The sequence below is a fragment of the Festucalex cinctus genome, chromosome 2 (assembly GCF_051991245.1).
Source record: "Festucalex cinctus isolate MCC-2025b chromosome 2, RoL_Fcin_1.0, whole genome shotgun sequence".
NCBI classification, from domain to species: domain Eukaryota; kingdom Metazoa; phylum Chordata; class Actinopteri; order Syngnathiformes; family Syngnathidae; genus Festucalex; species Festucalex cinctus.
In genome coordinates this window covers 20,298,194-20,325,722 of record NC_135412.1, presented here as the reverse complement: position 1 = coordinate 20,325,722, position 27,529 = coordinate 20,298,194, and the positions used below count along the sequence as shown (strand labels likewise).

General features: G+C 39.2%; 3 protein-coding genes and 1 long non-coding RNA gene across 5 annotated transcripts; 3 read left to right on the top strand and 1 right to left on the bottom strand.

Annotated features, from left to right (window-relative positions):
• The first annotated feature begins 1,215 nt into the window (after positions 1 to 1,215).
• On the top strand, positions 1,216 to 6,104 carry tnni1a (troponin I type 1a (skeletal, slow)). 2 transcript variants are annotated; one of them, XM_077513585.1, is made up of 6 exons: positions 1,216 to 1,650; positions 2,627 to 2,775; positions 2,880 to 3,011; positions 3,123 to 3,212; positions 4,280 to 4,456; positions 5,763 to 6,104. In XM_077513585.1, exons 2-6 carry the CDS (start codon positions 2,767 to 2,769, stop codon positions 5,865 to 5,867), a joined length of 513 nt encoding a protein of 170 aa, XP_077369711.1. In that variant the 5' UTR covers positions 1,216 to 1,650; positions 2,627 to 2,766; the 3' UTR covers positions 5,868 to 6,104. The 2 variants fall into 2 exon arrangements, with proteins under 2 accessions (XP_077369711.1, XP_077369713.1); XM_077513587.1 differs by lacking the exon at positions 1,216 to 1,650 and having other exon boundaries at positions 2,608 to 2,775.
• Positions 4,336 to 13,077, bottom strand: LOC144014075 (uncharacterized). The gene is made up of 3 exons (XR_013282393.1): positions 13,007 to 13,077; positions 8,184 to 8,377; positions 4,336 to 4,430 (listed from the first exon to the last, which is right to left on the bottom strand). It is a non-coding gene; the product is annotated as an uncharacterized LOC144014075 (long non-coding RNA).
• lad1 (ladinin) lies at positions 8,208 to 16,893 on the top strand. Its single transcript, XM_077513584.1, has 13 exons — positions 8,208 to 8,363; positions 9,634 to 9,813; positions 10,827 to 11,052; positions 12,194 to 12,267; positions 12,900 to 13,068; positions 13,904 to 13,996; positions 14,128 to 14,171; positions 14,255 to 14,297; positions 15,208 to 15,251; positions 15,331 to 15,397; positions 15,479 to 15,607; positions 15,683 to 15,772; positions 16,367 to 16,893. The coding sequence occupies exons 1-13, from the start codon at positions 8,326 to 8,328 to the stop codon at positions 16,418 to 16,420; spliced, it is 1,251 nt and encodes a 416-aa protein (XP_077369710.1). The 5' UTR covers positions 8,208 to 8,325; the 3' UTR covers positions 16,421 to 16,893.
• Positions 16,894 to 17,903: 1,010 nt separating this feature from the next.
• On the top strand, positions 17,904 to 26,999 carry tnnt2a (troponin T type 2a (cardiac)). The gene is made up of 15 exons (XM_077513583.1): positions 17,904 to 18,044; positions 18,176 to 18,226; positions 18,326 to 18,336; positions 19,867 to 19,920; positions 20,417 to 20,479; positions 21,305 to 21,334; positions 21,520 to 21,541; positions 21,644 to 21,707; positions 22,724 to 22,840; positions 22,911 to 22,988; positions 24,136 to 24,246; positions 24,336 to 24,445; positions 24,542 to 24,632; positions 25,761 to 25,801; positions 26,266 to 26,999. Exons 2-15 carry the CDS (start codon positions 18,189 to 18,191, stop codon positions 26,297 to 26,299), a joined length of 864 nt encoding a protein of 287 aa, XP_077369709.1. The 5' UTR covers positions 17,904 to 18,044; positions 18,176 to 18,188; the 3' UTR covers positions 26,300 to 26,999.
• The last annotated feature ends 530 nt before the right edge of the window (positions 27,000 to 27,529 follow it).

Sequence of the window (27,529 nt, the reverse complement as noted above, 5' to 3'; positions counted from 1 at the left end):
ACAATTTCTCCAGAAATTGCACTTAGTCTAGTTTGCAGTGGTGTTCATCTTGTGAAAATTATGTGCATCACTTGTAAATCACAAATTACATCACAAAAATATTTTAATTCATATTTGGAGAGCTATAAACCAATTTGATTACAAGACATTTATTTTCCCAGACCTCTTACAGAATTTTTACAAATAATAATGGTACCCTGTTGTAGCAATTCATTGACTAATGCTGCATTCGAGTAAGGTCGGAAGTCGGATATATCCGTGTTGGTTTCTCCCAGTTCTGACCAGAACGTGTTTGAGGGGAACGTAAACAACCAAAATGGCGCATAGTGATCAATTGTTTTTTCTTTTGGTCCTCAAAACTAATTTTGACCTCCAGCAAACTTACCTTTTTGCAATTTTAATTTTATTTCGTAAGCATTCAATTCCACACAGTTCAGTAGTTCACCGTATAATTTCATGCAGGGAGATAGTGGCATACTGTCACGTATGTTGCGTTTTGTGGAGTTATGTCGAATACAGTATTTATGAATGAAGAAAGCTATCTAGTTTTATACTCGAGTAAATTGTGTTTTACCATTCACAGTCTGTGTTTCCAAAGGGGTCACCATTGTAGAGTGACATCACTTGTAGCCCGTCGGTGAAGTAGGGGTACTTTTTTTTTTCCCGAGTTCAAGGGGTTGTTCCCGCACACACTTCCTGGTTTGAACTCGGAAAAGTCCGACTTCCGACAATCTTCGAACGCTTCATTAGTTTGATTGATTTTGAAAAAAAAAATAAGTCTGTGAACAATGAAATAGTAAGATTGTTTCTTTAAAGTTGTCATTTTAGGAAATAGTTCTGCCTTTAAAGTGGAAGTAAACTCACAAAAAAATTCTTGACAAAAATATGTTCTATACAGCCCCACTAGTTGAAATGTGGTATTTTGGTTAATATTGTGTTAATTGAGTGAGTTAAGCAGCAAAATCCAGCAGTTTTTATCCATACCAGAAAGCGGCCATTTTGCCGCTTGCTGACAACTGAAAATGACATCACAATTGCTCTGGTCTCAAGTAACAACCAATCACAGCACAGCTTGAGAAAACAGTTACGTGACTGGTCATTGCGTAATCCCTGAGCAAAATTGATGTCATGTTCAGTCAACAGCAGGTGGCAAAATGGCCTTACCCTGAGATGGATAAAACAGCTGGATTTTGCTTCATAACTCATATTCCATAAATGTAATATTAACCAGAATGTCATGTTCAGACTAGTGAGGTCAAATGTAATATTCTTATCAAGAAATGTTGAACGTTGACTTCCTCTTGAAACGTTTTTACTAAGACCTCCCTGACAGTGTTAAGCATCATCTTCTTAGTACAACCTCCTCCAATCAATTACATTAGTCTGCGCAAGTTGATAAACTGTATGTTGTATACTGTGAAAACATTATTCTTGCAAGAAGAAAGTTCTGTAGAATGTACGGAATGTTAATTGGCAGGATGGTCAAAAGTTGCGTAATTAGCCTGTTGACGGCTTCATTTTGAGCGAGCGCTCAAAGAGATGCAAGCAAAGATGATGTGACACAACAACTGCAAACGGCTGTTCAGTCAACGTCTAATCTCTTCGATCTCTCCTCCAGGGGGATTCCATCACCAGGATGCCTGAGCATTTGTGAGTGATGATGTGTTCTTATTATAGATTATTCACTCGCAAACACATTCACATACGCAGTTAAGACCAAAATGATTAATACCCGCTTAAGCTGGATATTTATTAATGTCGTGTGTATCCTCTGCATAAAAATGACACAAGAAAGTGGGGACACTTTGAAATTGTGCACACAAAGTCTAAGACAAATACTTGCCATTTGTATTGCTTTTTCAATGTTGAAAGGTAGTCATATCCCTGATTTTAAAGGACAGGTTTGACAAAACAATCTTTGCGCCATTCTAAAAAACTAATGACTAGCATAATGGGCAGCTATAGGCTAATCAACAACAAATTTAGAACCTTGAAGCTGCATTATAAAAATATAATAGATATTCTTTGATATGGAAGTAATTGTAAAAAATTACTACTTAAAGTTAAAACATGAATATAGGATTTTTTCCTGACCTTGATATTTTTTTAACAATATATATTTTTTTAAAGTCTTGGTAGTTTGATATTATGTGAGAAAGGGAGACAGGTTTGGCTTCAGTTTAAACTTTTTGGTCTTTGTCTGGTTTTATATGTGGACTGCTGACCTAATTAACTAAACTAACTTCAATAACAATAAACAAACAAACAAATAAACAAACAAACAAACAAACAAACAAATAATACTAATAATAATAATAATAATAATAATGTGGGGAACCCCCATAACCAAGGTTTGGCATTCTAGGATTTGCAGATAAATGTTTATCAACAATTTTTAAAAATGTTATGGGTTTGCAAAACTGTTATTTCCCTAACTAGTTCATTTCAATGGGGGTCAATTATACAAAGATTTGGGCTATTTGCGGACTGGTCCACTGTAATAAATTTTAACTCAACATTTGGCGAGGGCATGAATCCTATTATACAGAAATGAAAACGTTCCCAGCTTCAACTGTCCTGATATCAATAAATGTTTTCTCCTCTTGACCGTGTCTGTCTCTTACAGGCCAGAGGTAAGACCTAATTACAAGAACACCAGTTCAGAAAGTACAGCTGTAACCATAACCATCAAGACTAGTTCAGCAGTTACATCATGTCACATTCTTCACCCAGAGAAAACCAAAGATTTCAGCTTCAAGGAAGCTAATGCTCAAGGTTAGAGAAACTACAAACATTATCATTTTGGCCACAGGTGGGCAGCAGATATCATGTTCTGTGAATAAGGGTGTTATTTTTTTATTTTTTTTTTCCTTTTTCAGAGTCTGATGGTGGCAAAGGCCAAAGAGGAACTAGAGCAAGAGATCCTCGATAAAGAGCGTGAGAAGCAAAGGTACCTGGCTGAAAGAGCTCCATCCATCAACATCAGCCACATGAGTGTGGCGCAGTTACAGGTGCAGCTATTCATTCCTCAGTCGTTCAAAATGAGGATTGCTCTTACACCCCTACAGGCAGCCACTTAGCATTGCAAATAGTATTTATTTGTGTGTGTCTTCTACATGTAGGATCTGTGCAGACAGCTCCATGCCAAAATTGACGAGGTAGATGAGGAGAGATATGATATTGAGGCCAAAGTGATGCTCAACACACGGGAGGTACATCATCACCTACTGTTTTTTTGCTTGAAATCATAAAATGTAACATATCACACTATTAAGACTCATTTCCTCCCAAAAACGTATAAATATGTTCCATTTTTAATGTTACCATGCTCCCAAAGACGTATTTATACGTCTGTTTTTTTTTTAATCTTTTTTTTTTTCCTTTATGCTAGAGCATACAGAAGGCTTTGATGCAGCCTCTGAACTGATGAGAACGGTTGAAGCAATGGTAGTTATTACAAAAACGGCCAGCAGGTAGGCAGAAGAGTATAACAGATCTACCAGGGCCATTTTTTCCATACAGTTTTTAACAGATTTGTGAATAATGAGGAAAGTTAGCTATATTCTAATGCTAATTGCTGCAAAACAGAAACAGATAGAAATATACTTTTTTTTTTCCTGATGAAAGAAGAGACTCTAATCTTTCTTTTGGTAGGTTCCATGTTTTTATACTAATAGAACACAATATTTTGTGGGCCTTGCAAAATCAGTCAAAATCCAGTAAAACAGCCGGGAGTGAAAATGGCTGGGAGTGAATGAGTTAAAATCCATCCATCCATCCATTTTCTTGACCGCTTATTCCTCACAAGGGTCGCGGGGGCTGCTGGCGCCTATCTCAGCTGGCTCTGGGCAGTAGGCGGGGGACACCCTGGACTGGTTGCCAACCAATCGCAGGGCACACAGAGACGAACAACCATCCACACTCACACGCACACCTAGGGACAATTCGGAGCGCCCAATTAACCTGCCATGCATGTCTTTGGAATGTGGGAGGAGACCGGAGTACCCGGAGAAGACCCACGCGGGCACGGGGAGAACATGCAAACTCCACCCAGGAAGGTCCGAGCCTGGACTCGAACCGGAGACCTCAGAACTGGGAAGCGGACGTGCTAACCACTCGACTACCGTGCCGCCCCATGAGTTAAAATAACTGCCTATTTTTTTTTTTTTTTTTTTGTATCCTTGGGGGGGGGAAAAAAAACTCCCAAACAAAAACACTTAGACGGTTATTTTAAGAAGGTCCGCATGTCTGATATGAAGTTTCTCTATCCCTGGTCCAGATTAAAGATCTGAGCATTAAGGTGTTGGACCTGAGGGGGAAATTCAAGAGGCCCACCTTACGGCGCGTTCGTGTGTCTGCTGACGCCATCCTGCGCTCGCTGCTGGGCTCCAAACATAAAGTCTCGATGGACCTCCGAGCCAACCTCAAGTCTGTCAAGAAAGAGGACACAGAGAAGGTACGTGCACCGTGCAGTTCAAAACAAAAGGTCATGCACTTGACCGCCAGAGGAGAGCCACAGCAAGACAAGTATGCAGGTCGTCAGTAGGCATGGGCTGATATTAGATTCAGACAGTATGATAACCCTGAGCAAATATATTACTGGAAAAAAATAAAAAATAAAAATATTTGGGTAAATAAAAACAGCATTTTTCACCCTCAATTGAACACAATCGGTTCTACTCTTTCAACAAAATATAGACCATTTGATACATTAAAAATACATGTATAATGTTAAGTCAAAATAAATAAACAAAAAATAAATGTTAACAATCTTCTGTCTTAATTCATCTTAGCGAGTAAGCGTCAATGGTGAGCTCTTTTTAGAACAGCAAAAATATTGTTGGTTTGTAAATATTTGTTTTTTTTTCAATGAACATAATCGGTTTTATTTTTGAACAAAATACAGACTATTTGGTACGTTAAAAATATGTGTACCATGCATGTTAAGTTAAAATAAATGGATAAACAAAAAAAAAATGTTAATCTTCTATTTTAATTCATCTTAGCAAGTCAGTGTCAACGGTGAACTATTATTAGAACAGACCCACGGGCTACTCATGTTGTCCTTGGGCTAACGAGTATACGCTGGCACCATGCATCTCTTTCATTGAACCTCCCTCCAACCCCGCCCCCCTCCTCCTCCATGCCGAACTGCTCACTCCTTTCCGCTCTGCTTGCAGAGTAAGAGAAAAAAAATGGAAGCAATTAACTTCAAAGACATGTCTTGTTTACTCGACTCTACAAGCAGCCTATCACATTGTGCCCTGCTACCGAGTACCATAAAAAATAAAATAAAAAATAAAATAAAAAAATAAATAAAAATAAATAAATAAAATAAAAGAGGAATTTGTTACTGGTGATGGACAATATAAATAAATAAATAAATAAATAAATAAATAAATACATAAATAAATACATAAAAGTGGTTACTGAAACCTTGGTAAACCATCAAACCGGAAATTGGCCCATTCGTCAGTACTGAAAATGTGAACCCAAAAGTGTTGTCGGGATACAGAACTGTGGGATAAATTGCTGTTGACTTTGTGTGTAAGAGGAGGAAGCAAATCCAAGACAATGTTACCATTGTACACACGAAGGAAGCCTTTGTGTACAGTTGTACTTACTGTTCCGTGTGTGTGAGTGCTTAGGTAATACGCCTGCTGATTCATGTACTGTCAACCCTATAAAACTTTTGTGATAAGAGATACATTGTTTCAACACTCCACAAAGAAATCCATCTATCAATCTTTTCTCTACCGCAGAAGAGGCCCGTGGAGGACAGCGACTGGCGGAAAAATGTGGAGGCCATGTCAGGCATGGAAGGAAGAAAGAAGATGTTCGACGCTGCCAAGGGTTCCGCGCAGTGAAGCTGCAACACCACACGAGCTCCTTCTGCGGCCCCTGTGGCAACTTTCTCACAATACAGTTCGGCTTCTTCCGTTGATAGACAAGACAATGTCCAAAACTGTAACTTTATGATATCATATGAATATAACTCTGTTGGTTTTATGACTATTTTCATTGTCATTGAATGTGTATTTGAAAGCATTGGAGTTGTAAAAAAATTAACTTGCATCCTAATAAAATCAGTCAGGTTTCTTTGATATTTTGTGTTACCTTCAAATAACAGCTCTAAATTTCAATTCTATTTTTTTCAATGTATATCACTCTTCAAAGTAAAAGAAATGAAAGGGGACAGAAAGAAGTGAAACTTGTTTCGTCTGCCCCTAATCAACACACACACACACAAAAATAATCAACACAAAATGAATCACAGCGAGCGGTCAAGATGTATTTAGTGTTACAATACTACCAAAAAATTAAAAAATAATTGCAACTGCATGTCCTTGTGCTATATATATATATATTTTTTTTTTGCAGTAAATGTGCTTTTATACATTTGTTAAAAATACAAATAGACTGAGAAGATTTTGTTTTACAATCCAAATTGTTCCAGAGACAAACATCTATTTTTCTACAACTGAAAATCATAAATCTGGTTTTATTAATATTCATAGACAGTCTGTTGGCATTGAACCACTTCATAATATTCTTAAACTCTTTTTCTATTACATGTAATACATTATATATATTTTTCCCGGCATAATATAGAGTGATGTCATCTGCAAACAAAATAGATTTGAACAATTTTAAAATGGTTGCAATATCATTCACATGAAGAAGAAAAAGTATTGGCCGGAGAATTGATCCCTGGGGCACCCCACAAGTTACGTAACTGTATTTCGATGGTCTATTATTAAATGCAACATATTGTTTTCTATTTTTTTATTATTATTTTTTATGGTATTCAGATGATACAGAAGACCTTAATGGTCTATAAAATGGCGGTGGTCTCATGTCGGGTAACAACAGTTTTGGATTTTTATTTTTTTTTAAAAATACATTTAGCTTTGATTAGTTTTCAGAGCAGGTTTACTAGTTTTTTGGGAGGGGGGCAATGCTTCATTTTAGTTCAGCGATCGTTCATGTCACCCCGCCCCCATCCCATAGCACTGCACTCTGAGTGGGATGACTTAAAGATAAAATTTTTTTTTTTTAAAAACCACTATGATTCAAAGTGTTTAATGCCCGCTGTTAATGATTTTGAATCAAATTGGTCGAACATCCACCACATGAGTTCAGAATGTGCCTGCTTGTGCCCTAATCAATATTGACTAAAATCGTATTAGAGTAGTTGCGCCGGTATTTAGAAGCAGTCTGAGTGGGAATAAATTTAGCAAGCAGCCCAACGAGCCTTGTGCTGACATGAAAATCAGGACATGCCGGGATTTGTGCAATCCACGAATATATAGCCCGAAATGTCTTCCATGTATGCAGCGTTTGTTCATAATTTACATTTGAGGTCATGCTTCATCTTAAATGCCAAACTGTAAATGCAAGCAAATGTCATAACAATCATTGCTATTGCAAGACAGCACAACACTTGCTTTTGCAACAAGTACTATAAATAAAGCTGAAGGAGGTGAGGTAGCGTGCACACGAGTTGGACAGATCCTGGGGCAGAGTCCAAATTAACAAGCCTTCAAAATGGGGCCAAGCCTTTTAACAGAAGAGCAAACAATATTTGGACTCACACACCCAACTGGACACACAAACTGTAAGGTTGCATTTGGTTACGTTTCTACTTGAAAACAGCATTATGTGAGGACAAATATCTTCTTTATGTTTAGTCATCAGTATTCAGTGTGTAATTCGGCTGAATTCAACTTATGAGAATTTAGTAGGCGCGAAATAAATGCATGAAAATGAGGAATTGCCATTTTAACGTTATTGTGGACACCAGGCGGCATCACAAATATGACATAGCTTTAATTCTGATATGATGACATGACATGGACCCGGTTATACTCTTTAATACTAATATGACATATTGATAGATATTTGATAGAGACGCGCAGAAGGAAACTGACGTCCTGACTTCCATGTAGTTTGTTGGGATATTTAATGTGTCCATTAATATAACAGTATTGAACCTGGTTCGAATGCAAAATTGTGCTAATGTTACTTGTACAGTATCATGCCTGGTTTAACTGCAAAGTAGCTGATAAGTAGGTGAACAACCACCATCGTTTCCCACCAGTTACTGTTTAATTCTGTCACCTGAGAAAATGAGAGGGTAGCATGTTCACACTCTCTCTCTCACCCTCAGGTGGGTAGCTCACCTTTGTGGTTATGTGACACCGCAGTGAACAGGGTAAAGGTGGACTGTTTAGTGCTGCAATTTGGCCACCGCCCTCCAAGAGTCTGTCAGTTGCCTTTCAGTCTGAGCCAAGTACACCGTCCGGGACACGTTATTTGGCCAGCATGTCCGTCAGTCGGAGAAATTGGTCCGCTTTATCCAGGTAAGTCGCGCTTTCTGAAAGAGAGATCATTTTTATGAAGATACACGGGTAAACACTTACTCTAATCTTTTGAAATATCTCAGGTCACTAAAACTGAGAGCTATCTTGGATACTGATTAATGTGAAGGGTTACAATTTGCTATTATTAGTAACAAATGATATTCATGAGTGACAATTTCTCATAATTATAAGCCAAAGGTTTAACAAGGAAGGAAAAAGATAATTATTCATGTGCAACACTATAAGCATTGATCATTTCTGCAGAATTCTTAGAAAACCACAATTATCCCATGATCACCAAGATGGCGACACAATACATACTTATTAGTAAAGCACTATAATAGTGAACACGTGTATGTAAAGCGGAAGTCAACCCTTTTTCTTTTCTTTTTTTTTTGACATTATGTTCTATGCAGCCGCACTAGTCTAAATATGGTATTCTGTTTAATATTGTGTTAATGGAATATGAGTTAAGTAGCAAAATCCATCCGTTTTTATCCATCTTAGAGGGCGGCCATTTTGCCACTTCCTGTCGACTACTGATGACATCATTATTGCTCAGAGCTCAGGCAACAACCAATTCAACTTTTTATTGCCAAATTTGAGCCAACTCACAATTAGCCAACCACTGCAGCTAATATTTTTTGTTCAAGAACGCAAGCAAATAACTGCCGTTTGGCATGATACTCAATAAACAGTCAATTTGATAATTCCTGAAAAATAGATCATTTTAAATTTCAGTTAAAAAGGGAAGTCAACCTTAAACATTTCTTGACAATAATTTGTAACATGTGACCTCATATAGTCTAAATGTGACCTTCTGATTAAACTTACATTTGTGGAATATGAGTTATCAAGCAAAATCCAGCTGTGATGTCATCTTTAGTCGACAGCAACTGGCAAAATGGCCGCCCCCTGAGATGGATAAAAACGGCTGGATATTGCTTCATAACTCAAATGTAATATTAATCAGAATGTCATGTTTAGTCTAGTGAGGTCACGTATAACATTATTGTCAAGAAATGTTAAACGTTGACTTCCCTTTTAACTGAAATTTAATATCTATATTTCAGGAATTTTCAAATTGACTATTAACTATATAGTGGCTGGCTCAGTCCTCGAGAAGTGCGTAAAGCAGGTTTGGACTCGCGGTTACTCAAACCGTAGCTGCCCTTTTCAACTACGATCATAACTTTATTGCCTTGTGAAAGATGTCGTTACGTTATGATTGATATGAGACTAGCGATTTACAAGTGCACTGTGTCCTAAGCATGACGCGCCAGTGGACAATGGAAGATGAGGAGGAGGTGGAGAGGGAGAAGAGGAGGAGGGGGAGGAGCTCAACCAACGCCTGCGACACTGAGGGCGACCTCAGCGAAGCAGTCGTTGACACGCCCACAAGCAACGAGGTGGCCGACTCACCACCTGAAACCTCACCGGGCTCCAGCAGGTTAAAGTTCGCATAATAAATCCTTTTTAATGTTCGATGAGTATGCGCTCCACTTCTGTATCTTTCCATCTTCCACTTTTCCCTCCATTGTTTTTTCTTCATCTGGCATCCAAGGTGCCATGATGAGAATTCCTCTGCTTTGATGGTAGGCCACAATAGTGATTGGCTTTCCAGCGACAATAGAAAAAAGGGGATTTGACACCTTTCGCCCCACGGGAATGTGTCATCTGTATACCTTTCAAAACGGACACCGTGCATGGAAATGTGGAAAGCAAAAGCAGTGACAATTTCATCAAAGGAGCTTTTCAGGAACTTGACAGTGTTTATCGATGGCCAGCCATCTTTCGGGTCATTTACACGCATTTGTGTACTGTCAAAATCCGCTTATCCGCAGGACCAATCGGGAAAAGTCCTGACCGACTCTCCGCTCAATGGGTCGAGACTCGCCGTTTCCCTCGTCGGCCCTAACCCACACTTGCGAGGGGACGAGAGCTCATTTGCCGGTGTCGAGATGAATTCGTCTAGGTTTACTAACTGTCTTTAGTTTTACGGAGCCAATCCAATCCACCCCCACTTATTAGCCCTTAATGAGTAACCTTACAGAAGTTAAGAATTAACAATATGGGTACTCCGTTTTTACAGCAGCTTCATCTCTATGAATCGATTGCACTTTGTAATTGACCTAGTAATTAAACAATCCTTGTCAGGACCGTATGGATTTGTTTTCTCTAATGCCGGAGTAAATTATTTAATTAGTATCCTGATGGTATCATGGCCAGTTGTTACCAAGGAAGGTTGTAGTCGTTCTTTCAATATGGAGCTTAAGTGATACGGTTCATAAGAACTCATAAGAATGACAAAGATAGATTTAATTAAGTATAGGAGATGTTGACATATCAACCAATTCCTACCCTTAGCCCATTATATAAATTTAGTCAACCTTTTGTACCATCACTCCGCTTGACATGGCATCCCATCTGACCCCTCTGACAGTATGTGTCATTTATTTCCAGTGCGGAGCAGATGCAGCAGGACTTCTTGGAGGCATTGCATGTCCGGGATGAGAAGCGCAGGTTGAGGCGCATGGAGTCACTGAGACGCCAGAAGTTGGTCAGGGACGATGACGAGGTGTTTGGTGGAGGAGGGGGTGCATCCGGGGAAGAACAGGACAAAGCCGTGACCCCTTACCCTCCCACGGACAGCGACATCTGCAGGCGTACTATCGTCACAGACAGACAGGTAAGACGTGTTTTATATCTTGACATTAGGTTGGAAATTCAATCTACATTTTGACACAGGGGCTGTAATACGATTCAAGCACGATTCATTTTAAAATTGAATGGTGGGATTATGATTAGGCGTGGGAACCTCCAGGTACCTCACGATATGTGATAACAAGGCTCACTATAACGATTATCTCACAATGACAATACCGCGATTATCGATATATCGGTCAGGTAATAAGTCCACGATAATCCGCGATAAAACTACTCAAGACATAAATTGATGTTTTTTTTCATTGTTCAAGTTTGCATACTCCCTTTGTGCTAGGACGGCATCAGAGGCCAACAGAAAAGTGACAACAAATGTATTGATACACTTCCTAGACAAGTTTGATCTTACAATTGCTTAAAAGTTTGATATAAATGCCTGAGATACACCTGAAATACAGTCCTTGTATCTCGTTTGAACTTGCAAGTCAGCACAACTATACTAAGCAAGGGTTTTTGTGACTTCTTGTATGGGAAAGCAAAAAAAATGCATTTAAGTGATTTTTTTTTTTAATGCTTGAAGAAGAACATACACTACTAAGCAGGCATTCACAACATTTGTGCAGACAAGCAGCAAGGAGGCCCAGTTGGAGCAATGCCACACGCTGCCTGCAGTCAGCTGTTGCCCCACACAGAGTTGTGTTAATCATCGTCCACATTTTGGAACAACAACTCAGGCGTGGGCGCACATAAGCCACACAGAATGGCAAAAAAAATAAAAATGTGGGCTCAACTATTGAGACACTGGAGACTGGATCGCATGTGTCTGTGGGATTGTTTTCTATAAGGTCTAACTCACCCTCTGATGAAATCATTAAGGATTGCTTTTGTTGGTTGCATTTTAACCAACAAAAGCAATCCTTGCACATGTGCATGTAATGTCGTTGATGATACGCACGCAACACAACCTGTTATATAAGCTGCATCATTTCCCTCTATCAGCGTTCGGTGAATCAAGTGACCATCTAGATTTATATAAGGAACTTTTTATAACAGGCAACTCATTGAGTGAGGTCTTGCCCTTACGATGTTACATAATGCAAGGTGTGTATCAAGTGGCAACGCACACTCATGCTGATCCTGCTGTCTTGTGTTTGTTTGTTTATTAGCAGGAAAATGGGGAACCATCGGAGAAAGACTCCGTATCCAGGCAACCATCCAACCCAACGCGCAAGTTTGTCAGGTGAACAAGCACTATTTTTCTGTACTTTTAGTTTCAATACAGGTTCATTCCCTGAAAAATGTTTGCAAAGATACTCCACTGTAAAAGGTTTGGGATAGTGGGCTTCCAGGTGAAATTTCAGGATTTACAGGTGAACATTATTTGACCTTTTCTAAATTTTTTATTTCATGTTCAGCTGTTAGATTTTAACAGCAAAAGTCACAATCGACCATTATATTTCATATTTAATTCTAATCAGTATTTAAACATCCTCTTCATCATGTTGTTCACATTTTGACATGAGACCGAGACGACATCCAACAAATTTAGCCCTATCACGTCAAAAGGATTCAAACGGAATGTTCACCAGGAAGCAACCACTAAGTTTACACTTACACAGTGCTATCAGCAGTGTAACAGCGATAGAGAGAGACTAGAAGACTCACAGAAAGGCATAAAAGTGGACACCCTTTGAAATTTGCATGGATCAAACATTTGCAGTGAATATTTCTGTTCCATTCCTTCGAGAACATAAATTGATATTTTATGTCACACGTGACATACAATTTTAAATATTGTATATTTTAAGAAAAAACGGTGATGAGAAGGCAGCTGTTGCTCCATCACGCTTTCTTGTGTTTCTGTTGTTGTAGCTCTGTCTCTATCTCTCTCAAGAGCCCCTCTGCTAGCGGGCACACAACTCCCGTGAGCCCCCTCTCGCCGACGACCCCCAGGTCACCTCAAGAACAATGGCCCTCACCTTGCGGTAGTCCCTCTCCTCGAGGGCCTACGAGCCCCGTTCCCAATGGACACCCACAAGAGGTAGTACAGTACACACAATACTAGTTAGCACGACTCGCTACTCTATGGTAAAACAATTACATGTATAGCAACAGCACCCTCTGGTGTCAAGAGTCAAAATGGCAGATTCGCCTGGTCGAGTTTCCCCACCTACAAGTCAAATTGAAATGCGTGGACTTTTTGGGGAGGTGGATCGTTGTAATTTGATTTGTAAGGATAATTTTGATTTCAAAATGAGATGAAATGTTGTTTGACTATTATAACAATCTGCCTGGTTTGTATATGCTAGTCACAGGCAAAAGCAATATAATATACTGTTCTTTACACCGAGGAAGCGTTGCAGAAATATCAGAAATGCCCGGATGTTCGGAATTGTCACTAGTAAACATCAAACAAACGTCACAAAAAGTAGTGTATACTAAAAATGATGTTGCTGTTCAACAGCTCTGCTATCTAGAGGAAGAGCATTGTTCTGGCTGTCACTAGCTTATATATAATGTAATTGCGATTCCCCCCTCCCCCCTTCAACGTTGTGATTACGGTTAAAGCTTATTTTTCGACAGTCGATCTTCTTCTTCTTTTAAACAAATACAAGCAAATAATTATAACGTTCCTACCAATTTAAGTGCAGAAAACAGAAATACATCAGATTTAAATAAATAAATCAGATTAAAACAATGCAAACAAATCTGTGGATTTAAAACTAACTCTGTTTCATGAAACAAGGATGTATTTATGTAGATATTACATTAAAAAAAAAATCTATATATATAAATACGTATATTGGAAAAATAAGCCTAAAGACTGACCATGTGCTCATTCTGCTGTGAAATTATTTTGTTGTACAATTTCTCAGACCAGCGAGATGAGCTGTTCAACCAGCAATAACTCCAAGCAGACGAGAAAACCCATCTTCATCAGAAAGAGCGCCAGGACCCTATCTTTTAGGGTAAATGCAAAACACAGTCAGGAGCACTGATTGTCTTAACATTCCAATGTCAATAATGCACGACATAACACACTGCATCCGGTCAATTGCAACATTAGTGCTAAGACACACGCCGTGTGCTTGTTCTACAGATGATGAAGAAGAAAGACGAGGAGAGCTCGCCATTGCAGAGGAGGTTCGAATATACTTCATGACCAGACATTAGGCTCGTGTGAAATGCTCATTTTTGATTGTACTATTTTCCTTCATCTATTTTAGTGCAAGCGTCAGGATGGCCTCCAAAATGTCTGAATCCAGCATGGTACTTCATTGCAACTTGAAAGTATCTGTGGACAAAGGTGTTGGGACATTGCTTCATTCATTCAGATTTGAACATAACGGTAACAGTACGAAGAGAATCTGGACAAATGTCTATATCCACGGGAGGACCAGGCTTGGAAAGGCCATTTTTGACATGAGCTGGAGGTTGGAACCCAAAACACAGACACAAATAAGTCTAACTATTTATTCACATAACATCGAGAGGCGTGGAACAAACTTGACTAGATGAGAAACAAAGAGTTGCACAGAGAGACAGTGGCAACAGAAGTAATAATCCGACAAAGACACACTTCTCAGGAGGCTTATATAGACAAGGAATCGATCTGATTGGTTGTGGCTCGACATGTGGGTAACAGGACTGACATGGAATTATCTGATTGGCTGTTGACCAGGTAAAGCGATGAAAGATTCTTCACATCACACAGCCCTTGACATCACATAACATCCCATAGCCTAAAACCAGTTGAAACTAGATGCTAGTTACATCAGTTCAAAACAGACACTTGACCTCACGGTCATGAACTCAAACTTAACCCTGGCGTGACTCCAGACATGACAATTTTTGATCCATCAGGACTGCCTCAGTACGCAAAGGTCAAAAATGCGTTCATGGATGAATTCAGAACAAACTCATCCAACATCCCTTGGTTAAGGCAGCGCACAGATTGTAAGCTTGGCCTTCTTACAGATCCAGCATCAGGAACCAAAAGCTCTTGTGGAAGAGTGGACAAAAAAATAAAAAATAAAATCCCTCAAGGAAGACGAAACTGTTTGCCATTTTACATGGCTCTTGGTGAAATGAGCAGAGAGATGTCTCAGTACCTTTGTCCACACAATGTCAATCGCAAGTGGTGTGTAAATGATGTCGACTGTCATTTGCTTTGGATCAGAATGAAGCTCTCAATGAGGACAAAGCACCATCTTTCCAGAGGAAGTGGGTCTTATTTTATTTTTTTTTATCTGAATACCTTAAAATTTCCCACTTGACTCACCAGAATCCATCTTTTGTGCAGCTCCGTGCAACGAGTCTCATCTCGGTCCATCCAAGAGAAAATGGAGAGACTGGCCCAGGCTGCTCAGGTCGGTATATGTCTGCATGCTCTTCAGAATGATCAATTGAGCACGTATCCGTTGCAATTATTTCATCTGACGTTTGCTCAGAAATCAGAAGCGGGTCGATCTTCTGACGTGAGCCAGCGCAACTTGTACCTGATGGACGAGGTGTCAAGGAAGAGGGGCCTCTTTGAGAAGGAACCACAGGCAGCTAGCCCAATAAGTCCTCCCAGACACGTAAAGGACGCAACCCGCTGTTTTCAGGTGTGCTCGGCTCTGCTTTAAAATATCTCAACCTTGCGATATCTGCAGGAATTTCGGGGCTCCACTTCAGCAGTGTCGGACCGGATCAACCGCTTGCTTGACAAGACCAACCAAACTGGATCCAACTCCAGTCCGACGGTCAGAGCCGCTGTATCGCCAACATCCTCTCCTGTGTGTCCAAATTCACAAGGCTGGGTGGGTCCTCTGAAGGCCGAATTTGTCGGCTGCGTGACGTCACTCCCGACGCCACTCGACAGCACGGACGGATTTGAATGGACTGTCGGTCAATGCGCTGTACCAACAAGCAACATTGACAATCCATTCAAGTCTGTGCGTGCTGTCGAGTCGCGCCGGGAGTGACGTCATGCGGTCGACAAATTCGACCTTCCGAGGACCCAGCCTTTTGAATTTGGATACAAGCATTCATTGCACCTGCGCAAGAGAACACCTGGCGCACGTTCCCATTTGGCAGCTAGGAGGCAGTGTTACTCTTTTTTTTTCCCCCAAGTAAAAATTGGAAATTAGAAAATGTAGACATTTTAAGAATTAGAAATTTGACTATTAGAAAATAAAACAAACTATAGTATAGTATAGACATTATTAATCACAGTAAACAACAATCAAACTTTTTTGAGGGGGGTAGTAATTACTTCACCTACCACTCGAGGGCGTACTGAAGCACAATTTGAGAAGTGTAATTGTTGCCAACAATCTTCCAATGTTGCGTTGCAGGACTTCAAACATGTGGACATCACCGGCAAGAGGAGTTTGTTTGAGAAGTCATGAAAACGTCACAGACTTCAAACCAGGAAAAATCTACAACTCGAAGATTATTTCGTCATATTCATTTGGCAAAGCACAAAGAACCTTTGGAGTCAGATTCTTATTTGTAAATATGGAAAATGAATGAATTGTATGAATTATTTTGTATTTGTGCTGCTTTAACCATTTTCTCCCTCCTGGTTGATTCCCTGGAGATTTTTTTTTCTTAATTAAAACAACTGGCAAGTTTTGCAAGACTGAAAAGGATGGTGCTTCTTTTCACAGTTAAATATTTGATGTTTAATGGTAAAAGTACAAATTCAATTTGTCACCCTTAGGCATTATTGTGACCGGTTTTCGGCTTTTTGATAGTTCTGACCAAGTCATTTCAAAATAAGATACTGCCCAGGGATTAAGCATTTGGAAACAGGTGGCAGTGTTAAGAAGTTCAAGGTAGTTCATTTCTATTTTTTTCTGTGTGCGAAATAAGGTCCCATTTGTGAAATAAAACATTTAAGATTTAATCTGTCTTTCTTTCCAACTCTAAATATGATCATACATGTACATACAGAGCACAGTATTGAACTGCTGAAAATGTGTATTGACTCATCTCGGGCAACTTGATTGTTGATCCCAACAGTCAACACTATGGCATAACTGTCATGACTGTCATGACTACGTTTTGCTTGTGGCTAGTGATTTGATACGACTGTGTTTTGTTTGGGACAAGGGTTATGTTTGGGGCCAGCAAACTAGTTTCAGCTGGTCAGAAGCTATGTGAAGTCAGAAGCTATGTGATGTCTGGAATCTTTAATCTCTATCTGGTCAACATCCAATCAGATAATTCCATGTCAGTCCTGTTAGCCACATGTCTGGCCACAGCCAATCAGATCCATTCGCTTACTATACAAGTCTAACAGAGAAGTGTGTTGGTGTGGAGTTATTCCTCTGTCCATCTGGCCACCTGGTCATCTGTTCCCCTCCACAGCCCAGGTTAGCTTCGCGTCTCGTGATTCTGGATACATTATTCTTGCTTCTGGTTTGTTGGACGCCTCTTGATGTTATGCGAATAATGTGTTAAAATTCTTATTTGTCTGCGTTTTGGGATTCAACTCCAGAACATAACATAATGCGGGCAAATGCTACATTGAACGACAAAAAAAATAAAAAACGAGCACAGACTTGCTATTTTTCCGGTGTTCAAAGTAGTTTAAATGAACCTTTTATCACACTTTGCTTATTATAAACATGTATTTTACAGTTATGGTTAGCAACGAATGGCCCATAATTATATTCCAATTGAAGGGGAGACACCCTGCTTGGAATCAAACATGAAGGACAATAAATGCCTCCCAGCTCTTAATAGCCGTTATAATTGAACAGTCTAACTTTAGATATAATAACCAAGCTCTTATCTCTGCAGATTAGAGTTCTGTGTCTGTGTTTTGTCAGCAGATGGTTGCCCTAGAAGGGTGTGTGTCGTGTGTTTGCATTTACACTCCGCCTTGTTTGGTTATGCTGATAAGGCAAAATGGTGGCTATCTTAAAAGTTATTAATAACACAACAAAAGCTGGTGCAGCCTTCCACTTGCACTCTTTGTTCGTGCTGAGTCTCCCTCACCAGGATCTTTGCGCTGCTGCTTTACAGGTGGGTTCACACATGGGCACTTGCATGAAGGGAAAACACTAATTACGTCACATAGCTTGCAAAAAGATGCACTTTAATTGTGACTACATGAAGATTTCTGGATAAACAGAGGGGTTGTTTGTGTGTTCAAGGTCACCGTTGGTCATGTCGGACAACGAGGAGGTGGTGGAGGAGTATGAAGAGTAAGTACCGTACTCTCATCATCGATTCACAGCTGCACAGCACACGATGCAGATTTTAATGCGTGTCCTAATTGTGATGAATGTGCTTGATTTTCACAGGGAGGTGGAAGGTAAGAAAATTTATCATCACTCGTGAGAATATGATGTGCTGGCAAAACAAAAGATGCGCGCTTCAAATAAACTCTTCCTCCAAAACATGACGGCCTAATACGGTAACATGACACCACTGTGTACACAACTACGCACAAACCTCTCGCTATTCAAAGGACTGGATGAAAGTCATCGCTCACTTTATCTCATGAGCATGGATCATTTATTTCTCAATTCTTAAAAATTTGAATGCTATATAAAAGGTCATTAAAACAAAGGATGCAGTGAATCACAAATCCACATTCGAAGCGCAACAGAGCAGAAGCCACATTTTTACTCTTGAATGCAAAAACACTGCAATGACTGCTGGCTGACTTTTAATTTAATAAGCTCAAGAAATTGAAGCATTTCTCTACCAAAAGGCAGGCAAGGAGATGTTTATGTAGCACTTTTTATACACAACACAACCCAATTTGCTTTACACAGGCACACAACACAGCAACATTTAGAAAGAGAAAAATAAAAGTAGCTGATCATAATTCATCCATCCATTTTTTAAACGCTTGCTCCTCACAAGGGTCAAGGGGGTGCTGGAGCCTATCCCAGCCGGCTTCGGGCAGTAGGTGGGGTACACCCTTAACTGGTTGCCAGCCAATTGCAGAGCGGATCATAATTAGAAAAACAACAACAACAACAACAACAACAAAAAACTACATTGATAACATATTAACAGAATTTTATAACATTTAAAATTAAACTAAAAAAATAGAAGTAGTTTGAAAGACCATCAAAGGTTATGGAAAAAAAAACAAAATACTGACTCAAAAACATTCACGCTTGGGACTAATTTCCCTTCTTCAACTTATTCCATATTCGTGTGCAGCACAACAGCTAAATGGCGCTTCACCATGTTCGCTTTGAAATGCACTAATTGACCTGAGAGCCCTACTGGGTCATTTTTTTTTTCTTCTTGAGAACTCAGAATTGTTCATTTGGCACTCTTACAGATTCAACATATCATCTCTCTCTCTCTCTCTCTCTCTCTCTCTCTCTCTCTCTCTCTCTCTCTCTCTCTCTCTCTCTCTCTCTCTCTCTCTCTCTCTCATGCGTATTTGTGTGCGTGTTTGTGGGGTGTGTGCGTGCGTGTGCGCGTGTGAATTTGGGTGAATCTGGGCTCATTAGTACACCTGAAACCTAATAAAAATCCAATTACCTTTCACCTTAACCGGATACTTCCGAGTCTCGCCAAAGTCGTGAAGTTCAGAAGGTCAGGAGACCAAAGGAAAGAAAGATGAATCAAAGTGAAATCCAGCACCATACTGGGTCAATTTGACTTACTTACTGGGTTAACCAATTTTATTAACTCCCAAAATTGGGTTGCTTTGATACAAAATGACCCTAGGTATTTTTTTGTTTTTGTTTTTTTAAATCAAAATTGCTGTTTTTCGATCCAGCAGTTTAAAGGCATAAGCTCGATGGAAAATGGATGGACAGACTTCACAACTGCACCGCAGTTGTTAAAGTTTCATGTCAACTTGTTCTTTCTCCAGAAGAGGAAGAGGAGGTAGAGGAAGAGCAGGCAGAAGAGGAGGAGGAGGAGGAAGGTACGGCATATGATTTGTACTGTATTACATTTTGTTTGAAAATCCAAAATGGTTGAATGACTACGACTTGATAAGGCTTCCTATAAACACTTGAGTCAAAAGCAGAAATATAAATTTGACAATATTTTAAAACATATTTGACACACACATGCACCCGCTTACGCACACATCACTTGCTTTAAATACCAGAGTTGGGTAGCTCATTGCTGTTATCTGTTTCCAACGACCTTGTGTTGGGATGAACTTTTTGTTCTTTTCCGGGCTCCATGGAGAAACATAAACATGTCTACACTTCTAATACATGCCAACGTCAATCAAAAGAGCTCGGTAACAAGACAAGTTCATTTCACTCCTTGCTAAATGTTATTTATCATCATATCCAACTCAAGATCTCAGTTGAAGACTTTAAACTTGGTAGCTTTGACTGGATGTCCAGTAATGAACTCCACGACTGCCATGATTCTCACTCATGTGACATTTTTTTTTGTCTTGCTAGCAGACAAACCCGCTGAAGAAGAGCAGGAGGAGGAGGAGGAAGAGGGGTTCGATGAACAAGAAGGTATGAGAGGAGAAACGCCAGGTGGAGGATGAATGCGGACTCATAAAAACAAAGTCATGAGACAAATCTAAAACGTGTTTTGGTGGATCGCAAAGGAGCTGAGAAAGTCACGAGTTATCCGAGTCAGACGTCACTTTGGTATGTGACAGTGAGCAGCTACTTGACGAGCAGCGTGTGTTCGTCTACGCCTTGTCACCGCACACGCACGCACACACCCTCCAACCCTGAGGCTCCGCTTTAGTCACTATTAATCATCCTAATCTGCTGACTATATATCATGCCAGTGAGGGGCGTTTCAACACCCCCTTGGGGGCCCGCAAAGCCAAGAAGGCCCCCTAAAAAAATTAAAACAAAACAAAACAAACAAACAAAAAAAAAAGAAAAAAAGAAAGAAAAAGAAAAAAAATAATAACAGGATGTTGGATAAGCAAATATTTATTTTATTAATAAATAACTAAAAAAAAAAAAAAAAAAAAAATCAAAGTGGCCCTTGCAGCTTTCTATTTTTCTGTATGTGGCCTTCAGAGGAAAAAGTTTGGACACCACTGCTATACATTATATCAACAATTTATAATTTCTTCATTGATTTTTACCATGTTTAAAAAAAAAAATGTAGCTTAACAATATTTAAGGGGGCTTCTGTCTGAACCCCCCCCCCCCCCCCCCCCCCACCTACTTCTTGTAGGTGTGGTGGCTAAGCGTGTGCAAAGTCAACACAGACCAGCGAATTGTTACTCGCTTTCTGTGTGCTCTTCTCTTCATTTGCTTTGACTCGGCCTTTTTTTTTTGTTTGTTTGTTTGACGCGCATTGTGCTTTGGTTCCAGACGGCGATGCGGAAGCAGACGAAGGAGAAGGTAAAAGTGACACCACCAATGAGTTCATGTTTGTCTCTTTCATGAACTTCCTGGGAAACACATTTGGCCGACTCTCACATAAGTTTATTGTTTCAACTTGCCGGCTTGACTGCAAATGAGCGTGCACAGTCTTGACTCGCTCGCTCTCGTCTTTCCTCTTGTTACATGCTGTTGCTTCTCAACAGAGGAAAGCAAACCAAAGTTCAAGTAAGCAACCTTCATTCACTTACATTTCCTTTTATCGGATGCTACAATACAAACTTAGGGGGGAAAGAGAAAAAAAACTTTCACGTGTCTTTTTCTCTGTAGGCCGTTTATGATGCCCAACCTCATTCCGCCCAAGATTCCAGATGGCGAGAAGGTTGATTTTGACGTGAGTTATGACATAGATGCTGCATACATTTCTGCTGGAGAATTTCATATGCAAATATAAGTACACCCAGACAGACAGAACACCTCCTAGCCAACATCCATTTTAGGATTATTCATACTATTGTTCTACGATTGGCTGGCAACCAGTTCAGGGTGTACCCCGCCTACTGCCCGAAGCCGGCCGGGATAGGCTCCAGCACCCCCCGACCCTTCTGAGGAGCAAGCGGTGAAGAAAATGGATGGATGGATGGATAGTATACTACAGTATTATTATTTTTAGGGACGTTTGAATGCATCAGTTTTCTTTACTCAAATGCATTATTTCTACACTGCTTATTAGAATTGCACAAAAACGTGTAACCATGAATAGACAATATAAAAATTATATTGTATTGATTTTGTTTGCATTATTGTTTACTAGGGATGTAACGATATCCAAACATTGTGATACGGTATCACGATTTGAAGACCACGATACGATAATTATCACAATATTGTGGGGAGGTTGGCGATATAAAAAAATGTCACAATAAAACAAAAAATAATAAAAAAAAATACTATATTGTGCTTATACAGCAATGAAAAATATAAATATATATATAAAAATACATAAATATAATATATGTATTGAGGCACTTACTCCACATATTGACTCAGTTCACAAGCATATCACTTTCCCCTTCGTCTTCTCCAGGGTGGATTTTAAACGTATAAAGGCCAAAACATGCATTGTGAAAATTAAACTGCGTAAAAAAATAGCCACCAGGGGGTGCTAGAACTGCACAAATGGAAATCAACCTGAGTTTTTAACAGATTTGCGGCTTTTAATATCGTGACATGACGACGATATATTGTGGGAGATTGAATATCGCGATATTGCCGGTATCGTTACATCCCTATTGTTTACAAGCACAACTTTATTTACATAAATTTTTTTAAAGAGATTTTCACATCATTTCTTCTCCTACTACATGACTATTCAAACAAAGGTGGCCCCATATTGTGTTTCCTTATAAGGACATACATCGCAAACGGATGGAGAAGGACCTGATGGAGCTTCAAACGTTGATTGAGGTTCATTTTGAGAGCAGAAAGAAGGAAGAAGAGGAGATCATCCATCTTAAGGAGAGGATCGTGAGTCACCTAAAACAGTCATACACAAAGCAAGTGTGTTGAAGACGCCTCAAGATTCTTCTGCGTGCAGGAGAAGCGCCGTTCTGAGCGAGCAGAACAACAAAGAATCCGTAGCGAGCGAGAAAAGGAGCGACAGAAACGTTTGGAGGTAGGCATGACAGAATGAGAGCCCGTCAGGAACATAATTCAGGGTTACTTCTCAGGTTCACTACTGAAACGCTCTCATACACTCTTCTAAAACATATATTTCAGTATTTGTATGAGCGCATTTCAGTGAGAAGAGTTTGGTTGGAGATCAGTAGTGTGGATGAGAGTATTTCAGTAGTGTGAAAGCTATTTTGTAGTTCATGGGAGAGTGTTTCAGTAGTGTGCCAAGTGAGAGTCTTTATTTTATGTGTGTGAAAGTGTTTCATCTAGAATGTAAGTAGAAAAAAGTTCAGTAATGTGTGAGAACATTCCAATAGTGGCCATGTTTCAGTGGTGCATGTGATAGTATTTCAGTAGTGTGATTAAGAATGTTTCAGCAGTTTTTGCGAGTTAAAAATACAAGTATTGCATGCGAGAGCATTTAATTAGTGTGTGAAAATTAGCAAAAACAATTGACTACCATGTGTGAGAGCATTTCAGCAGTGTGAGTGTTTCTGTTGTGTGTCTAAGGCATAAAAAAAGCGTGTAAATGTGTGAGGGCTTTTCAGTAGTGTGCATGTGAGAGAGTGTTTCAGTGGTGTATATGAGAGCATTTCAGTAATGTGTTTAAGAATGTTTCAGCAGTGTAACTGAGTTAAAAAAAAGTACATGTATTGTATGTGAGAGCATTTAATTAGCGTGTGAAAAGTAGCAAAAATAATTGAGTAGCATTTCAGCCATGTGTATGTGTATCTGTTGTGTGTGTCTAAGGTAGAAAAAAAACAAAGTGTGTGGGGATGGGCATGAGAGTTTTTCAGTTGTGTGTGTGAGAGAGCGTTTCAGTGGTGTATGTAACAGCATTTCAGTAATTTGTGTTTAAGAATGTTTCAGCAGTGTAACAGAGTTAAAAAAAAACAAGTATTGAATGCGAGAGCATTTAATTCATGTGTGAAAATTTGCACAAAAAATAAAAAACAAGTAGCACGTGTGAGAGCAATTCAGCAGTGGTATAAGTGTTTCCGTTGTGTGTCTAAGGTAGCAAAAAACAAAAAAACAAAAAATGAAGCATGTGAAAGTGTGTATGAAAGCTTTTCAGTAGTACGAGTGTGAGTGTGTTTCTGTCGTGTATATGAGACCCTTATTGACTTGTCCCTCTGTGCCGGTTTCAGGAGGAGCGCACTCGCAAAGAAGAAGAGGAGGCCAAGAAAAGAGCAGAGGAGGACGCCAAGAAGAAGAAAACTCTGACCAGTTTGCACTTTGGAGGCTACATGCAGAAACTGGTGAGAAAGCGATCGTAAATGCGCCTCAAGGATAATGCATGTCGTGAAATGGCGTTATAGAAATAAAACGGACCTGATTTTTCCTGCAGACAGAGAAGCGCAGCGGCAAGAAGCAGACGGAGAGGGAGAAGAAGAAAAAAATCCTGAACGAAAGACGCAAGTCTCTAGATGTTGACAACTTGAACCAGGAGCAGCTCAAGTCCGTGGAAAAAAATGGATTGTGCGATTTTACTCCCTTAAAAGAGAGGGGAAAAAAACACCTTTTGTTTTTTTTGTTTACTTTGGTGAATCACAGAGCGAAGGCTAAGGAGCTGTGGGAGTGGATGAAAGAGCTGGAAGCCGAGAAGTTTGAGCTGCAATACCAGATCACCAGCAAAAAATATGAGGTGTGTAAAACCTTGTAAACGATACAACAAATTAGACAAACGTAATCACACTCTATTGTATGAGTTTCACTCATTTGCTCCCAAAAACGTATAAATACGTATTTTAAAATGTTTTATATGTCCCAAAGACGTATTTATGCGTTGTCTTTTTGTTTTTTTTGTTTTTTTTTGTTTTAATGCTAGAGCATACAGAAGGCTTTGATGCAGCCTCTAAACTGCAAAGAACGCTTGCAGAAATGGTAGTTGTTACAAAAACTGCCAGCAGGTGGCAGCATAGTATAAGAGATCAACCAGGGCCATGTTGCAACAAGCTCTTTTCCCCACTGTTTTAAACAGATTTGTGAATAATAATGAAATTTAGTTATTTTCTAATGCTGATTGCTGAAAAACAGAAACAGATAGAAATATACTTTTTTCCTGATGAAAGAAGAGACTTTTAGTGAATTAGTGAATTGTGTTAAAAATAAAATAATAATAATAATAATAATAATAATAATAATAATAATAATAATAATAATAATAATAATAATAATAATTTAAGTAAAATTTAAAAAAAAGTCATGAAAGTATCAAGTAGGCTACTTAAGAAAAAATTAAAAGTTATTGTCTTACTATAAATTACATACAAAACATCTTTCGATAACCTCAGGACACAAACGTTTCATTAAAAAAATAAAAATAAAAACCATGGTGCTGAGAAAAACCCCCCAAGGAAATTCATATTGTTGTTAGCTACCGAGCGTTTGTGAAACATGCGTTCACATTATATGCTAACATTGCGAAGTGAGCGACTAAAAATGCTAACTTGAGCTAAAAGTACACCTTACTTGTGTATTTCTTCAGACCAGATGGAAAATGATGAACACTAGAAGCGTTGACGGTTGAAAAAAGTACCTTTTCAACTGTCGGGAGTAAAAGTAAAACGTCATCAGAAAAATAAATACAGAAAAGTACAGATACCGGAAAAATACCTGTGCAATACAAGCATTGTTTTGATGAATTGTATTTTTAATGCATGAAAAGGGTTGTATAAATACAATTTGATTTGATTGGTTGAGTACTTTTCCTCAAAAATGAGAGGAGCATTTTAAATTGCACGAGTCATACCTTGTCTTTTCTTCATTGCAGATCAATGTACTAAGGAACCGTGTCAGCGACCACCAGAAAACGTACAGTCAAAATCTCATTTCATACAAATCCTGCCTGCAGCATGCATCTCAGTTTTGTTTTGTTTTTTCCCCAAAGTCACATTCTAATAATGCTTTTTTTTTTTAATTCATGAAGTGGAACCGCAAGCATTAATTGCGTGTAACCCATTACATCTCACATGTATTTACAAAAGGACTCATGCATGTCTCAAGTGCGTAAACTCCCAGTTGGATGATGCTGCAATATGACTAAAAAGGGAGTCATGGCAAGCGGCGATTAAAAAGCATTCCTTCTAACTGTTGCTCTAACTGGACGAGTTGGCTGCATGGTTAGGTGTGGCGCAGCTGTCAAGCGTCCACACCTCCGGCACAGAATGTTTCACACAGCGGACTGCTAACTGACGTGTTATTTTCGGAACGGGAGGAAGGATGGGAACGCCAGCAACAAAAAGTTGTTTTGCTAATGCGCTCTGCGTTTTCCACAGATCCAAAAGGACCAAGAGGGGCCTGAGGAAATAGATGAAGTTGTCATAAAATGGATGCCATCACATGCACAGGCTGCATCACTACTGGATTTAGGGGTTTTAATTCAATAAAGAATTTCAGTTTGGCCAAAGTTTTTTATTTTTTATTTTTTTTTTGCTGTTGACTTTGTTCGAAGCTTAAAGCAAAGCAAAGCAAAGACGGCTTCTTTATTAGAAACAAGCTCTGACTTGACTGGCACTGTTTCAGATGCTCCTCATACTAAAGCGCACAAAGGTGAATTCACATGGTGGGACTGATTCAAAACAGATGGGACTGAAAATGTGATGAAACATCTCTTGAATCTGCAGTGACGGCCGGAATTGAATGAATCCATAAAGGGGAAGTGGCGGAGTTTTCAAAAATAAATAAATAAATAAATTAAGTACCGTATTTATCGCACTATAAGGCGCACTTAAGAGCCTTAAATTTTTTTCAAAAGCTGACCATGCGCCTTATGATCCAGTGCGCCTTATATATGAATCAATATTGAGCCGCAACAGGTCTCGCTGTCAAGACGCTATCGGTGACCCTGCACGATCGGTGACGCGCATGCGCAGAAGATCCCGCCATCTTGGATTGCTAGCTAATACTTTACCTCAGAGAAAATAATAAAACAGCTGTTTATTCATTTTGGGAGTGAATGGAGTTGTCAGAAAGCTGGTTTGTAATCTATTAATAAAGTTTGACTGACCTATCTGACTGTTTTGTTGACATTCCCTTTAGCGCAGCACCATCTAATGGATGCATAACGTAACCCCAGCCTCTACTATAGCGCCATATATATGGAAAAAGTTTTGAAATATGTCATTCATTGAAGGTGCGCCTTATAATGCGGTGCGCCTTATAGTGCGGAAAATGCGGTAATCATATTACATCTGGATCTTTTTTCAATGCATGGATAAAATTGAATGGACTACGAATCATTCCATTTTTGTATAAACACTAGACAACTAGTAATAAAGGAACGAAGTTGTCATGCTGCTCTTAACAACAAAATAAAAACACCAGGCAGGGTTCTATCAATGATCGACAAAAACAACAGAGAGACAACTTGAGATATAAAGTTAGGAAAAGGAGGAAATAGATATAAGAGAAAACAATTTACTATTATGATAAATTCCTAGTTTCGACCGAGCTGATACTACTTTGCTTGTAGTGAGAGATGTGCATCATATGTCAGTTGTTGTACAAAAATATGCATTTATGGCAGTTTTTTTTTTTTCT